Source organism: Vigna unguiculata, chromosome 2 (assembly GCF_004118075.2).
Source record: "Vigna unguiculata cultivar IT97K-499-35 chromosome 2, ASM411807v1, whole genome shotgun sequence".
NCBI lineage: Eukaryota > Viridiplantae > Streptophyta > Magnoliopsida > Fabales > Fabaceae > Vigna > Vigna unguiculata.
The window spans coordinates 23,483,174-23,500,619 of NC_040280.1; the positions used below are offsets into that span (position 1 = coordinate 23,483,174).

General features: G+C 31.9%; 2 protein-coding genes across 2 annotated transcripts; one reads left to right on the plus strand and one right to left on the minus strand.

Moving 5' to 3' along the window:
- Positions 1-13,234: 13,234 nt before the first annotated feature.
- Positions 13,235-14,509, plus strand: LOC114174578 (uncharacterized mitochondrial protein AtMg00310-like). Its single transcript, XM_028059413.1, has 3 exons — positions 13,235-13,987; positions 14,369-14,380; positions 14,498-14,509. Exons 1-3 carry the CDS (start codon positions 13,235-13,237, stop codon positions 14,507-14,509), a joined length of 777 nt encoding a protein of 258 aa, XP_027915214.1.
- Positions 14,510-15,190: 681 nt separating this feature from the next.
- On the minus strand, positions 15,191-16,615 carry LOC114174330 (ethylene-responsive transcription factor ESR2-like). Its single transcript, XM_028059166.1, has one exon. The coding sequence runs from the start codon at positions 16,565-16,567 to the stop codon at positions 15,365-15,367; it is 1,203 nt and encodes a 400-aa protein (XP_027914967.1). The 5' UTR covers positions 16,568-16,615; the 3' UTR covers positions 15,191-15,364.
- Between the last annotated feature and the right edge of the window lie 831 nt (positions 16,616-17,446).

Below are 17,446 nucleotides of genomic sequence, written 5' to 3' on the forward strand. Positions count from 1 at the left end.
TAGAGCGACTACTAAATTGAAACAAATAAACATATATGGGTACTAAATAAACATATATGGGTACTAAATTGAAACAAATATACACATGTGAGGACTAAATTGAAATCAAGACAATGACATTTGGCAGGTACCTTGCCACGTGGCAGTACCTTGCCATGTGTCACTGACAATGTCATGTGTCACATCAAGGATTTGACACGTGACAATTTTTTATTTTTTTAAAAATTTTTTTAAAAAAATTACAAATTTATAAAAAAAATTAAAAAAAACATAGGCTGACAGGTGGCAAGGTCTTAACGGCGCAAAAACTTAGCAAAGGGTACATGCATTTGGGTATTAAATTGAGACAAACTTAAATTCAGTATCATTTTGAAATTTTGGAACCAAACTGGTTATATTCCAAGTAATTAAGCATAAATTTTATCTTCAAATTAAATAAAAGAGTTACTGTATATATAAGAAGCTGATATATCTCTTTACAGACAAATAGGGATTTTTAAATGGTATTAGCAGTAAAAAAATATTTAAAAATAAAATGTTGTTAAAATTATCATTACAACTGAACATGTATTTTGGGTGTACGAGGGATATATTAAATTTTATGTGTGCTTTAATTTATATTTTTTACTTTATGAATATTTTTTAAAAAAATAACTTTTTTAATAATTAAATTTTAATAATTCTTTTTTAATTTGAGATGATATTTTTGAAGTAATTTTTTGTTTTTTAGCTTTTATTTATTTATATTCTAAAATTATTTAAAAAATATTATTTTAGATTATAAAATAAAATTGTCAAAATTCAAAAATATAAATGTTATATTTTCTTAATACATATTGTCTTACCCAACAACTCTATCAATAAAACTATAAAGAAAGATGGTATATATAGTATATAACCAAATTAAACTAAAATTAAATATTATGAATAACATTTTAATATTTTATAAGAAAATTCAGCTCCAAATATTGCACCATAGAAAAAGAAAAGATACAGTGACACCTTAGAAACTCATGTGATCCCCGTGGAAGCTGCTTGGAGAAGCCTGGCAGTGGCAGTAGCAAATTAAACAGTTTGGTTCTGCATTTCGGCCCCATGTGGTCTGCTTCAGTATCAAAAATTCATTTATCGACTCCATGCATGTAGGGCGAAAAAGATAGAAAGGTACATATATAATGTGATGAGGAGAAAGAGATAAAAAAAGGATAGTGAAAAGAAAAATACTCTCTCTCTGACTATAGTTATGGTTGTCACAAAATTGGGTTGGGTTTCAGATTTTACTTAGTAGTCTTTGCTAAGAATTTAAGTGTGAGTCTAAGTTTTACATTGGATAGAAATAAAGAAGTAAAATACTATATAAGGATAAAAACCTATAAACTCATTATCTTAAAATTTTAAGTTGAAAGTGGTATTAATATGTCTTATGTGTTGGACTCAGATTTAGTTGGTATTTGTTCTCTCCAGTAAAACTTTCTTTGTAAACATAACAGTCTTGAGGTTGAGTCCATGCCATTTTTATTCTAGTTTAGTAGTTTGTTTAGTAAAGATAATTGATTTTAGCTGTTTATTGGTTTGATTAATTATGTAAACATTCTGTATAGCTGTATTGAGGTGTTCTTAGCCACGTTGAGTATTTATGAATTAAACTAATACTTTTTCTAGTTTATTAATTTATATAATATTCAATCTAAATTTTCTTAGTTTATGGATTATGTAGTACAAGTATAAATTGGTAGTACATAATAAATATATATTATATTTTAAGGATATGCTTTATTTCCAAGTACACGTCTCGAAGCGGAGTAAATAGAGAGTAGTAATACAGTTGTTTTTTCTTCATCATAAAAGTATGGTAATATCATCTAGAAATAGAGAAAAGTATTATTAGTTGATTTAGTAAGAAAGTGAAAAATTTAATATAAGTTTTTTCCCTTGAAATTGTTTGAACATCTTCAATGTTTTTAGCACAGATGTCAGACTTCTCCAATCGAGAATTAATAACTCGTGGAGGATAGAAAAAAACAAAAAGGAAAACATTCCATACGCACCACCAATATCTTAAATGACATGTACGACTGGTTGATGGGTCTCTAACTCTTCAACGAGCCAGGGAAAGAAGGAAATAAACAGTATTTTGGCTTAATTAAATTGTCATTACTAAAATAAATAGGGTTTAGGACCGCAATATATACTAGCAAGGTTGAAGTTGTGGGATTTACTGAAAAATTAATGAATTAGCTGGAACTTGGGCATGTTCCATCATTACATTCAACAAGTGTCACCAGGAGCTGGTTCGTGTAACTCTTTTGATTCGCAAAGAAGAAATGCAAGTACATTACGATTTCTACTATTAAGTATCATTTGAAATATGTGGTCACAGGTACATGTGCAATGAGTTATAGTTCATCTATTTGTCAAAACTCAAAACATAACGTAATTTAATGACTCAAAAGGTTAAGTTTTCCTCTCTTCATATATATATATATATATATATATATATATATAAAGATAAGTGGATGTAAACTTCATTTTACAAGTCAATTTTATGGAATTGAATTAAACTTAAATTTCACTTCTAACATGATATTAAAGTCAGGTTAAAGTCTATCATAACAAACTTTATTGGATATTCTATTTCACCTATATCAAGTTGCTAACATATCTTCCATTTCTAGATCCACAAACGACATGTCTATATCTCAGCGTGAGGGGAGTGTGTTAGAAATCTCACGTCGTTAGAAATAAGGCAATTTCATACTATATGATTAGAATGCAAACCTTATTTTACGAATCAATTTTGGGAAGGTTAAGTTAGACTTAAAACTCACTCATAAAATGAGTTAAGTGTTTAGCTTTTATTTTTTCCCATCCCATTTTTCACCTTTTCAACTTTTTCTTTTATTCCTTTTGATATACAATCATCACTATGACGCGGTGTGTGTCTTATTTTTCTTTCGCTTTGAACCTTCATCTGCGAGTGCTAAGAAAAAATGTTGAAACTCCATTTCTCTATTCTCTCTTCTTGTAGTGGGTCTTCCAACGGGTAATCAGTTTTCTGTCATTGATTGTTAACATTGGTTTTCACCTTCCGATTTTTAACATCCTAGATCACTGATTTCCTAAAACCCTATTTGTCTATATCAATAGATTCGTTCTCTTTGTGGATCTGGTCTCTGCTTTAGATTATTGCATTGCATCGTTTCCTAATGAAAAAACAAGATCCATAATTGAAGAATATTATTTGATTTTTATTTTATTGAATTTTTTTATTGTGAACAAATGTGTTCTTAGTTTTGCCTTTTAACTAAAATGTTTACGTTATTTTAGTAAATTCTGTTTTTCTTAATGTTAAATTCAGACCAAAATGTTAGAATATTTATCTTTTTTTATTTTTCATTGTCTCGGGAATTTATATGCATTAAAAAAGAAGAAGCATGAAATTAACATACGTTTGAAATCCTAAGGAAAAGCACGGTAAATAATGACTTCCATACAAGGGTTTGAAATCCATGAGAAACGAAGGTTTGAAATCTTTGGGAAGTAACCGGGGTTAAAAACCAGTGCGAGTTAACGATAGGTTGAAACTGTCGACAAGTTATGAGAGGTTACAAAAGTTGTAGGTATGTTAAAGGTAGAGATGTCAAATAAATCTGTATTTGTAGATATTTTTGAATTCGTCTCCTTTCGACGAAAAATTCTCACATTGACATATAGATATAAGTAAGGGTAATATTCGAAGTTTTCAACTGGAGATGAAGATAAGAATGGGGATATATATCATATCCCCGTCCAAATACCAGTCCAAGTTTAATCACTAAAATATCCATAATTTATTAGATAATCTAAAATATAATTATATATATATATATTATTACATTATATTATATTATATTATATTATATAATATTATAACATATAATCTAGAACTTTTATGCCAATGAATAGAGTTTATCACAAAAAAGAAAAAATCTAGAATTACAATTATGAAAACAGGGTTGGATTATTACTTGGAAGAAGATAATTTGCCAGTTACACAAGAATTTGATATCCTATCATGGTGGAGAACAAATAGGTTAAAGTTTCCAACCCTTCAAGCAATTGTAAGGGATGCTTTAGTTATTCCACTAACAGCTGTAGCTTCTGAGTATGCTTTTAGTATTAGTGGTCAGATATTAACTTCTCACCGTAGTTGACTTCATCATATTACTATAGAGGTTTTGATGTGTACAAAAAGTTGGATATGAAACTCAAACCATCTAGGTAAGTTACTCCAATCTATTAGTATTTCTTATTGGTATTTTTGTATGAATTCTCATTTAATATTCTATATTTGGTGTTTTGTAGTTGTTAAAAAATTAAAAGAAAAAAATGTTTTCATGAGTGAAAATGAATATGATGAAGAAGGTACATTATATTCTAGTAATTAAAATTTTCAATTTCAATTATTATATCATATCTAACTTTTCATTTTTTTATGTGTAGTTGGATCAAATGCAAATAAAGTCACTAATCGTTTGTAAAATTAATAAATATTTTGGTTATTATAAAATTTTAGTAATGTGTAATTTTTTAGTTTTTATATAATTGTTTGAATTTTCTCTAGTTGTTATTTGATACTTTAATTTGAGATTTATACTACTTTGATATTTTTCTTAATATTTAACATCATGAAAATAAAAAAGAGTATGTTATTTTAATATTTAATATTTTGATAGTATCATGATTTCTTTGGTGTGATTTCTAAAAATTTTTATAAACTTTATTTAATTGATATTTGGAACACTAAAAAAATGGGTATGGGTATAAGAATATATTTGTTACTCGGTGGAGATGTGAATAGGTCAAAAGTCACTACTAAAAATTCCAATATTACATGGGAATTTTCTTGCAAATTTGTTGAAAAAATTTGCAAGAAAAGACTTTTTTCTGCTATTTTTTCTAAGAATTTTGATTGACGGGTAATTCCTTCGTGGGTAATTATTTCCTACAAAATTATAAAATTCACAAGTATTTCCTACAAAATTTGTTGCGAAAAGTGTTTTATACAAAATATTTTGCAAAAATATTGGCAGCAATTTCTTGCAAATTTTTTTTCATAACAAAATTTATAAGTATTTCCTACCAAAAAAAATTTAAAATAAAATTGGCAGTAAATATGAATTTTTCTAGTAGTGAGTGTATACCCACTGGGTTTAGGATGAGGATGTGGATGATTTTTAGTATGGGGATGGGAATAAGATTATGATAATGGTCCTCGTCCCGTCCCGTTGTCATCCCTAGTTACAGGGGCAAGAAAGTTCAACATTTTCTAGGGTTGTTAAAAATATCGGTAATTCGTTAACGATATTGAATTTCTTTGGAAAAAGCCAAACCACGAATAATGTACTAAACAGTAGTTAAATCCCTGAAAACGATAAAAGAAACTCATACTAAAAGAATACCGACAGATTAACTACGAATTAGCGAGAAGAGAATTGCATAGTTACGGATTAGCGAGAACAAAATTGTGACACATTAGCTAGGGATTAACGAGAACCAAATTGCGACAAATTAGCTATGAATTAGCGAGAACAAAGTTGCGACAGATTAGCTACGGATTAGCTAGAAATTTCAAAAAAATTTCACTTCGATTAGAGAGGGAATAGAGAGGGATTAGCTGTGAATTAGCTACAGATTAGGTATGGATTATATCCCTCCCTAATTAGCTACCTGTATTTAGCTATAAAAAATTCCCGAGCAATTTGATAGATAATCTGTTGCAAAACGTTTTAGCTACAAATTGACTACGGATCAGCTACAAATGTTTTCGTAGCTAATATATAAAATTTTTGTAGTGTAAACTAATATTTCACTATCAATTGAGACAAAAAAAATTGCCTTCTTTTTTTCTTCCTCGAGAATGAAAGAGAACAGAGTAGAAATAAGAGCAAAAATAATAGACTTTTTTCTCTTCAAGAACAAAAGAAAACATGTGAGAATGAGATATGAGAACAATGGATAAAAAAACTCAAATCATAATAAAAAAATAAAATAAAAAAATATATTGATAAATCTTTTTATTTTTTATTTTTTATTTTTTATTATATTTAATTTTATATTTTATTATTTATTAACATTAATTATTATGTTTATAAAAGAAATAAAATATTTGATTTAATCATCATTAATTTGTAATATATTTTCTAATATCTATATATATAATATAAAAAAATCCAAAATACTAATAATATACCAAAAAAATTCAACATTTATGGGGTCATGGCCCGGTCTACACAAACCTCCACCAAAAAAAAAAAAATATATATATATATATATATATATATATATATATATATATATATATATATATATATATATATATATATATATATATATATATATATATATATATATATATATATATATACTAATTTCAAATGAACTTTTTTCTTCTTTTAACTTTTCAAAACAATTCTAAGATCAATACTAAGTTTCTAAAATTTATAACCGGTTACCTTTTTTCATATTTTTAATATATTTTTCAGTTACAATAATAAAATAAAATTTAACAAAGTTATAACCTCATTTAAATAATAAGTGACGATTTTTTATAGGATGATATTTTCAAAATTGTTGCTTAAAGTGTTTGGAACAACCACAATTTCCAGTAGGCTTTAGATCATAATTATATATGGCTCTAATACCAATGGTATGATTTGCATATAAAATAGACAAGATAGTAGTGGTGAGTAGAAGAATGAGATGAAATCAAATCATATTCTCTACACCACTCAATCTATATAATTACATGTACTTGTTATCAAAATTCAGAAAACCTAAAAACTAACTATTAGTACACTTGTTAAATTCATGTGGATACGATAACCCCCATTCAGTTGTTCTACAACTGAATTGGTGCACTTGACAATAGGTCACACATCTCGATAACTCTTTTAAACTTGATTCTCTGTGATGTTGGGGCTTAAGCCGAAGGGACTAAAAAATTGTTACGGCTTTCGTGGCTCAAGCCCAATGGACAAAAAATTGTTGTGACTTTTGTGGCTCAAACCCAATATGTTAAAATTCGTTGTGGCTTATGCGACTGAGGGCCAATGGACTAAAATTCTCATCTAAAGTTTACCCCATCATAAGTGTTATTGTAGTTGTTCTACGTTGTCATTGTAGTTGTAGTTGTTACGCATATTACCAATAATGTAAATCAAGTTGATACTCAAAGTGATAATTCTTCAACTTCAACTTCTTCCTTTGTTTTAACTCTTCCTTAGTGCTAGTAATAACAAAAAAATTTCGTCTTCTACTTTTTCTTCTAAATGGATCTTGTATTTTGGAACTACTTCTCATTGTTTGAAAAGTTTATTTGATTCTTATGTTCTATTCATGGTTCACATGTTTTGTTGCCTAATTCAACAAAAGTCAAAGTATAAGGCATAGGCAGTATTCTGCTCAAGATGTATTCCTTCAATTGTACTTTATATTCCCACAATCTGTTTCAATCTCTTATCTTACTTTGATAGCTTTTTCATTAGGGAACCTAGCAATTTTATTTTGCAGGACCTCAAAACAAAGAGTATGATTGATATTACTAAGTCTTTATGCCGTCTTTTTGTTATTAATATAAATCACCTTCTAATTATACTAATTACTGTGATAGTATTTCTTATGAAACCTGACATTAAGGATTAAAACATATTCCTATTTCTACAAACTTCTTGCTAATAAAAAATCCTTTAAGCGTCATTGATTCTTCATATCATTTTAACATTTGTTATCTTTTTAAACAGAATAAAATAATCCAAATGATTTTAACATTTATCATTTTATCTTTTTCATGCTCATATTTGGAGTCCATTCAAATATCTCACATATGACAATTGTCGCTATTTTCTAACTTTAGTTGATATAAGAGTCATTTCATCTAGATTTATATGCTTAAAAACATATTTGAATGTCTAAAACTTGTTCCTCAATTTTTTTTTTCTTACGTAATATTTTGTAAGATACGTCTGTTTTCAAAATTGTACAAAAAACATTCAAGTAAACTTTGATTTCAAGAAAAAACAAATTCTTTTAAAATACGGTGATGTGATATTTTTAAAATTATTTACACAATTATAATCTTAGGTTCTAGAATAACCGAAGCCAACACACTCCCAATTTTTTTTACTTCATCTTCGTATGTTTCGGTCAAATTTCAAAATATAATATAAAAAATAATCGGTGTCGGTGTCAAAATCTCTCATTGCATTAATGTGTTTCTCATCTCATAGAAAATGATATTCAATTTGATCTTTTTATATGTACTGTCGTTTACGAAGTTAACTTAAAATTTGAAACACTAAAGTATGTGTTTCAATAACTTTTTTTGTAAAATTACTTCCATTTAAATACAATGTTATTTGATTTAATTAAAGGTAAATAAAATTAGGGGTAGGCATGACTTGAATTTTTTAATGATCCCATCCACGTCTATTTTAGATCCAAATAATTGGATTAGATTTTTGACCCAAATCCATTTTTTCAGCAAAACTAGTTTGGATTTTTTTTTTTAAATTCAGATCTAAATATTTGGATCAAGATTTAAATCTAGTCCAAATATTTGGATCAAATTCAAAATCCAGAATCCATTTTTTATAAAAGAAATTTAAATTAAATTTTCTGAAACTTGTCCTTAAGGCCAACTTGACTCAGCCTGTACGGGTCATCGAGCTCGCTCGGTCCATCAGGGTCTCAGGCCTGCTCAGTTCGTACAAGTCACCGAGCACGACCCGTATGAATTGTTGAGCCGGTCTGGCCCAGCCCATCCGGGTCTTTGAGCCTGCTTGTTCCGTTCGGGCAACGGGCCTGCCTGATACGTACAAGTCGTCTAGCACGGTCTGTTCGAGTCGTCGGGTCGACTCAATTTGTTTGGGTCGTCGGGCCGCCTCAACCTGTCTGGGTGATCGAGCCCATTTGGTTCATCAAGGTTGTCGGGCTTGCCTAGTTTGTCAGGCATGACCTGTCCGAGTCGTTGGACTGACCCATCCTAGCCCATTTGAGTCTTCGGGTCCGCCTAGCCCGTTCGCATCATCGTGCCCTCTTGGCCCATTCGGATCTTCGGGCGCACTTGGCCCATTCGGGTCATCGGGCCCGCTTGGCCTATTTGGGTCATCGGGCCCACCAAGCTCGTTCGGGTCATCGGGCCCACCTGATCCATTTAGGTCATGGGTTCACTCGACTTTTCGGGTCGTTGGGCCCAACCGACTCGTCCAGTTTGTTGGGCCTGTCTAGCCCGTTCATATCTTTAGGCCCGCCCTGCCCTTCAGGGACGTCAAGCCTGCCCGGTCCCTCAAGGTCGTCGGGCCTGCCCGGTCCGTACAGGTCATCGAGCAAAACTCATTTGAGTCTGAATTTAGCCTAGTACATCTCAACCTTTAACCTAATCCAACTAAAAGTTTAAATTAAAAATTTTGATCAATTTTTTGGATTATCCATATTTGAAAATCTTGATTTATTGAATGGATATTCAATCCATAAAATATATAAAAGGTTTATTAGATTGAAATCCAAATCCATTAAAATGGATTTTAAATGGATTGAATTTTTTGTAAAATGGATTTTAAATGGAATGGATCGAAACAAAAGTGGATTGGATCAAGAAAATTAGATTTTTCGCCTGGCCCTAAATAAAATAAGGTTTAATTATGCCTTTGGTCCCCATTTTGGAGTCAAAATCTCAAAATGGTACCCAAATTTTTAAAAGTCTCAAAATGGTTCCCTTTTTTGTTAAAACATCTCAAGTTTGCCCTTTCTGTTAAGTCAAGATTGACGCCGTTAGAGGGAGTGCCACGTGTCAGTTCCTCGATTTTTTGAATTTTTTTATTTTATTTTATTTTATTTTTTTAAATCAAAAAAATTGCCACGTGTCAAACTGTCGTCGTGCCACGCGGCAGTGACAGAGTGACGTGGCAATGACAGTGACACGTGGCAGTATTATGCCAGGGTGTCATTTCCTTAGTCTCAATTTGGTCTCTTTATTTTAATTTGTCTCAATTTAGTCTCAATTTTTGTAAAAATTAACAATTTTGTCCCTCTCCAAATTGAAATCAAATTTAATTTTATATAAATGTTATACAAATATTTTTATTAAATTTGATATTTTTATTCAAATTGATATTTTTATTATATATTTTTAACATAGCTAAATTTATTTAAAATTATGTTTCACATTCAACTTTACTATTGTTTTCAAATTTTAAATTTATGTGTTTTATTATTACATGAACTAGTTAATTTATGAATTTTTTTCTATTAACAACTTTTAAACCATTTTAAATAAAGTTCAATGTAAAATATTAATTAAATGAACTTAATTTGGTTAAAAATATTTACTTGAAATATCTATTTTGATGGAAATATTTGTGTACATTTATATAGAAATTAAATTTGATTTCAATTTGGAGAGGGACAAAATTGCTAATGTTTACACAAATTGTAACTAAATTGAGACAAATTAAAATAAAGGGACCAAATTGAGACTAAGGAAATGACACCTGACATAATACTGACATGTGTCATTGTCATGTCACTCTGTCACTTCCACGTGGCACGATGACAGCTTGACATGTGACAATTTTTTTGATTTTTTTAAAAAAATTCAAAAAAAATAAAAAATAAAAAAAATTCGAAAAAATAATAATAAAATAATTCAAAAAATCAAGGAACTGAAACGTGACACTCCCTCTAACGGTGTTAACTTTGACTTAACAAAAAGGACAAACGTGAGACGTTTTAAGAAAAAAGAGGACCATTTTGAAACTTTTAAAAATTTGGGTACCATTTTGAAATTTTGACTCCAAAATGGGAAGCAAAGAAATAATTAAACCATAAAATAACTAATTCGTATGCAATTGTGTTTGCCGTAAAACTAATCCAAATCCAGAATTATGAAGATTGTTGAACTTTTATGACCTCTAGGCTTACATATTATGTGTTTCTGATTATGAGTTTGCTATTTTATGCAATATTGACAAAGACAGGAACCCTTAACTCCTCTGAATCTGCAACCAGTTGTTTGAAATGGTAATAAATTTGAGCAACTTTGTTCTGGAATTCAATACTAGATATCGTAACACGCTTGCTTTCCTTGTTTCCCAATCAAAATAAAAATCACACGGACATCCATATAACCCTTATTCATTGTGATAATTAATGACCAAGTTCCAGCTAGCTAATTCATTTTCCAGTAAATTCCAACCTCTACTTCAATTTTTTTGTATAGTGGTCCTAAACCCTACTTATTTAATTATACCATTTTAATCAAGCCAAAACACTACACCAATGTGACTCAATTAACATAGTGGCCACAACCCTTCACCCAAATAAGATTTTGTCTTCATTATGGTTGAAGAGTGATAAATGCTAATTACTAATACATTTCAGTATCAAATTAAGTACTCATTTACATTAAAAATATATCTTCTTCCCATATTTAGATATATAATATAATAGTTTTTTGATTAAATATATTTTTAATTTTTCAAACTATTATAAAAACTGTTTCACTCTTAAATTAAATAATAAATTATTTCAATCTTCTATTTTATGAAAATCATGTAAAATATTCTTAACAAGAAACTGTGTATGAAAATTATATTATAATTGTTTTGTTTGAGAGAATAATTTACAAAACTTTCGTAAAGTGCATGTTAAATACTTTATAACATAGTTTAAGAATAAAACACTTTTTTATAATGTGTAGAAGATGAAAAATATATTTGACCCATAATTTTACTAGGAGTGTTTAAATGGAGTCCCAATCTTTTTACATTTTGTAGGAAAAAGAAAAAGAAACAACAAATAAAAAGACAAAAAATAAAAAAGAAACAAAACAAAATAGCAATGTGCATAAGTCATTCCTTGACCATATAGTCAAGCGACAGACTAAAACTTGAGCAAAACTATGGGTCGCATATTCACTTAAACACAAAATATAAAATTTCTAAATAGTATTATATATCACTGTAGATGATTTAGGCGATTCCCTAATAATTACACCTTATTAGACACCTTGATAAAAGATTGTAAACGAACATAGTTTACATATTATAGAAACTGATAAGTAATTCTCATCAAATACAATAATTTTACACTTATTTTTGGATTATGAAGTAAAGAATTATTTCCACCAAAATGTCATCATCAAAGGGTGAAGTCAGAGACCCATCAACTATAATAAATTAATGTCATCTTTATTCCCCTTTTATCAAAGTTTCTGAGACAACTTGGCCCATACGTCTATGGTAGCATTGAACGAAGGTAGTAGAATATTAAATTCCCTGTGATTCCTAACCGGAAACTTACACAATATTGTAGCAACAGGAACTTCATTCTTCTGGTATTCATTTTGTTTTTAGTGCTAGTACCAAAGTAGTATATGTCCATGTGTATAAGCTTTCTACACAATCTACACGGTGTTTTGTCGTGTAACCAAAAATCCTCACCCTGGCTTCGATTGCTTTTTCGATGAATGAGAAGCTTCAGTGCTACACTTTTTCCCAGAGGAACCGATTCTACTACGGCTTTTCTCTCCCTTTAAGTCACAACCCAACAACCGCTAAGAAGAAAAAGGACAACACAAGCAGGCATTATTGAAACCAGACCACTATGTTCTCCAAATAAAAGGAAGAATATACAGCAGATCTATACAAAGCAGAAAAAAGGTACTAAGCAATCAGACAAAGTTTTCTAGTTTCAAGGTCAACGCATAAGTTATGATTATGTAGCAAACAAACACACTTGACAAGCTGTAAAGAAAAAATTGTATTATGGAGTACATGTGGGATCTAAGGCTATTAACATGGGACTACTACAATTTGCAGATGACACCCTTTTTATGTGTGAAGCAAAGATTCAAAATGCTTGGGTCATAAAATCTATATTGAGAAGTTTTGAATTGGCCTCAGGACTTAGAGTTAATTTCTTCAAAACTAAAATTGGAGGAGTGGGCTTGGAGGTAACATTACTTAAACAATTCTCCAATATTTTAAATTGTAAACATATGAAAATCCCATTCATGTATCTTGGAATGCCAATTGGTGGAAACCCAAGGAGGAGTCAATTCTGGCAACCAGTGATAAATAAAGTTAGAGATAGGCTTTCTAGTTGGAAAGGAAAACTAATCTCCGTAGCTGGACGGGTGTGCCTCATAAAATCGGTAATTTCTGCTCTCCCGTTATACTATATGTCTTTCTTTAAAATGCCGAAGAGTGTTGAAAAGGAACTCATCAAAATACAAAGAAATTTTCTCTGGGGTTGGGGATCTGAAGTTAAGAAAATAGCATGGGTAAGTTGGGAAAATATTTGTAAGCCAAAGGAGATGGGGGGTTTAGGTATTAGAGATATTGGGAACTTTAACACAGCGCTCCTAGCCAAATGGAAGTGGAGATTGGGAGTGGAAGATCATGGAGTATGGAAACAGATCTTGGATTCAAAGTATGGTTCATGGAGGGTACTCAATGAAGCTAATACCTCTAGGGCAGCTTCAAAGTGGTGGAAAGACATCCACAAAGTGTGTGGAAATACTGAGAGTGGGCGTTGGTTTGACAACTGCATAGAGTGGGTGATTGGTGAAGGAAAAAAGGTCAAACTTTGGGAAGATAAATGGATAGGGGAAGAATCACTTTGTCATAAGTTCCCTAGACTGTACTCTATATCAGAATGTAAAGGAAAATCACTACAAGAGGTAGGACATTGGGAAGAGAACGAATGGATTTGGGATCTAACTTGGAGGAGACAGAGACTATTATGGGAGACAGTGTTGGAGGAACAATTCCTTCAAATACTCATCAACCGAAGCCCTACTAAAGGGAATCCAGATATGTGGAAATGGAAGGAAGAAGGGGAAGGTATATACACAGTTAGGTCTGCTTATAATAGACTGCAAGGAACCCGTGATGGGGGAGAGAATAGAGTGTTTGAAATTTTGTGGAAAATGAGAGTTCCGCCGAAGGTACAAGTACTTGGTTGGAGACTGTTTTTGGACAAGCTTCCAACAAAGACTAAATTATTAGCGAGGGGGACTTACTTACAACATAGTCTTTGTGAGTTTTGTTTAGAATGTGAAGAGACTATAGAGCACCTATTTATCTCATGTAAAGAATCCCAAAAAGTGTGGAATATGTGTTATAAGTGGCTAGGCTTAAGCACTGTATCTCATATTATGGTAAGGAACAACTTTCAACATTTCAACATTGTTAACCTTAATAGGCAGCAAAATCTTGTTTGGAAAGGAATGTGGTTAGCAATCATAGGAGAAATCTGGAAACAAAGGAATGGGGTTATTTTCAAGCAATATAAAGTAGACCCTATTGAGATATTTGGTCTTGCACAGGTAAATGCATGGGTATGGATGAAACACAAATTTTCATCTGTAAAATTCTCATATAGTGATTGGTGTCTATCCCCTTATACTTGCTTAAAATCTCTTTGATATGATAATTGTTGTGTTTAAGTGCTTCAGGTAAACAGATGAAGGTTATGTGTTTAAGAGAGCCAAGATTCTTAAGTGAAGGATAGAAGGAAGACTACATAAACTAAAGTAAAAAGGCAAATAAGTAAACAAGATGGAGGAAGCCATAGAACAACTTGAAGGAAAGCCGGTGGATGCTGTGTGAGAGGATGAAAACAGGCAGACTAGGACACTAGCAAGACTTCCATCAAGGCTAAACTTCCGCATATATTTTTTGGCCAGGGAATCCAAAGCTCATGCTTTCAGCGTTATATACAATCTGCAATATTATTCTGCATCAAAAAGAAGATTTGGTTTTTGTTAGCGTTTGGTATATATTATGTTAGGTGATCTGATATAGATGCTCGCTTATGGTCCTTTTGGTTGTGGATCATAATGCTTATATAGACTGTAACCAAGTGTTTTGATTGGGTTGTGGCTGGTGATGTTATGATGCTAAGTTAATGCATCAAATCATACAGGTTTTTTGTATAAGGGTTAGAGCACTCCTCAAGTGTTCTGCTAATTTAATTTTATTCTTTGCTGATAAAAAAAAAAAAAACAAACACAGTTAACTTTACTCTTGAGTGCATCATTCTCATTACAATCCTCACAATGTAAAAACAAAATGAAAACTTAGAGTAGTGAAGAAGGTATACACGTGCTTAACCAAAAATAAAATATATAGCTTATCAATTATCCATACATAATAGAAGCCAGCCAGAGGCATACTACAAGCAAACTAATTAACCTGGTAGAACCTAGGAACAACAAAAACCCTAAAGATTAATTAGTTTCAAATTGAAAGAACAAACCAAAGTTGTGAAGAGGCAGATTCAACAACCTGATCACGTATACGACTCATATCAGTAACACACACTAAGCATTTTGCATCCTGATTGCAAAAGAATTAAGAAGCTCTTGGTACTGAAAAACATCTTCAACGATGCAATTCTCTGCATGATTGGTCATGGTTTGTTCATTCCCCAGAGCCATACCCTGCACGTTAAACCCATTAAAGTTGTCAAATTTCTGCATGGGAAGACCCTGATGATCGAAAGAAACACCGAAACTCTCATTCTTCTGAAACCCCTTCTTCGTGTCATCATAGCATTGCGCGGTGGAAACAAGTGTTGATTCAGAAATAAGTGAAGGAAGAACGGACTCCTGAGGGTTTCGGAAACTCTCTATTTTTGGCAAAGTCTCGCATTTATTAGGCTTCGCTTTGGGCAAGAACTTGTTAACTATCTCTTCCAACAATCCCGAATCCGAAGATTCTCGAGAGAAAAATCCAGACCCACTGTCATCATCACCTTTTTCGGTGAAATTAGTTCCACATAGGGTGTTCACGTTAACAGACGCAGTGCCTTCCAAAGGGTAATTCACCGAATAACTAGGAATAAGAGGTGAAGAAGAAGAAGAAGAAGAAACAGTTGGTAACGATGAAAAAGTAGAAGAACCCTTGTTGTAGAACTGGTCGTGGAAGTTGTGGGTGGAAGAAGAAAGCAAGGAGGGGTTATTTGAAGAAGAGTTAATGAGGTCGCGAAGGAGAAGCATGTTGAGTGAGGAAGAAGGGTTTCGCGGGTTGGAAAAGGAAAAGTCAACGGGGCTAGGGTGGTCAAAGCAGCTGGCGGAACCAGTTGAGTGGCGGCTACGGTGGCTGGTGAAGGGTAGTGACGGAGAGTGTTTGGTGAAGTTGTTATTACTAAAAGAATGAAAGAAGTGCTCGGCGGTGGCGGAAGAAGCTTGCGGAGAAGTGGGGTACACGAAGTTGGTGCGAGCCTTGAGACCGCGCATGGCTCTGGCGGCGCAGTCGTAGGCGCAGGCGGCTTCCTCCGCGGTGTCGAAGGTTCCCAGCCACCGTCGCTCCTTGGACTGAGGGTCCCTAATCTCGGCGGCGTAACGTCCCCACGGCCTGCGCCTCACGCCACGGTACCTCATGGCTCCGCCGCCGCCGTCTTCCCTTAAAGCGCGCTTGTTGACGGCGGTGGAGCGTTTAGGGTTTTCACCGACTGATGACTCTTTTGGGTCGGGTCCGAGAATCGGAGTCACACCGTTGAGACGCCTCATTGCTTCTTCCATCGGAAAATGTTAAAAATAGTAACTTATTTTGTGAAGGTAGAAAGAGGGGTTTTGGTTTGATGCTTGCCTTGAATTCGGTGCGTTTTGGTCTTATTTATAGAGGTGGTGCGTGAAGAAGAGTTATTGCACACGGCAACATGGTGAAGTAGATGAAGTTTTCTTTCATTATTTTGTTTTTTTCTTGTTGAGATTTTGGGAAAGTGATTGATTTAATCATGCATGTCTAACACAAGAATCGATAAATCACAGAAGAAAGACAAAAACATGAGACAAATCTAGAAATACCTGACTTTTCATTCTTTTTTTTTTTCTTTTCCAGGATTTTCACGGACTGGTTTTAAGAAAATTATTAAGTAAAATATTTAATGTGTATGGATATGCTTTTATAATTAACTACTTTTAGCTAAGTGTGTGTCTTAAATAATATTTAATTATTTACTCTGACATATATAACCTTTGGATTTTCTTATGAATTACAATAAGAGCGACATCATCCACCAGGTACAGTTTACAATTTTATAAATTTAATTTTTCTTTTTGTTTCTCATCACTTAATTAGCCTATAACATCCTACATCCTATCTTATTTATAAGAAAAAATAAATCACATTATCTTTTCAAATTTCAACAAATTTTATTGCAGGAGAAAGATACCAAAAACTTGGTAAAATTTAATACAATTAAGCAACCGATTTTCTTGATTTGTATGAAGTTAGTTTTTTTTTTTTTTTTAAGAAGAAGAAGCTAATGATTATGTTACCTCTCCATTTTTCAGCCAATAAGAACCTGTTATGACTCGACCTTTAATATTGTATTCGCTTCAATAATGAGGTTCTCTATTTCTATCTCTTAGCTTCAATATCTTTGAACATGGTTTCCC

Bases quoted from the DNA above. Each gene is read 5' to 3' on its own strand.
- LOC114174578 (XM_028059413.1), top strand. From the start codon at position 13,235: ATGCCGAAGAGTGTTGAAAAGGAACTCATCAAAATACAAAGAAATTTT.
- LOC114174330 (XM_028059166.1), bottom strand. From the start codon at position 16,567: ATGGAAGAAGCAATGAGGCGTCTCAACGGTGTGACTCCGATTCTCGGA.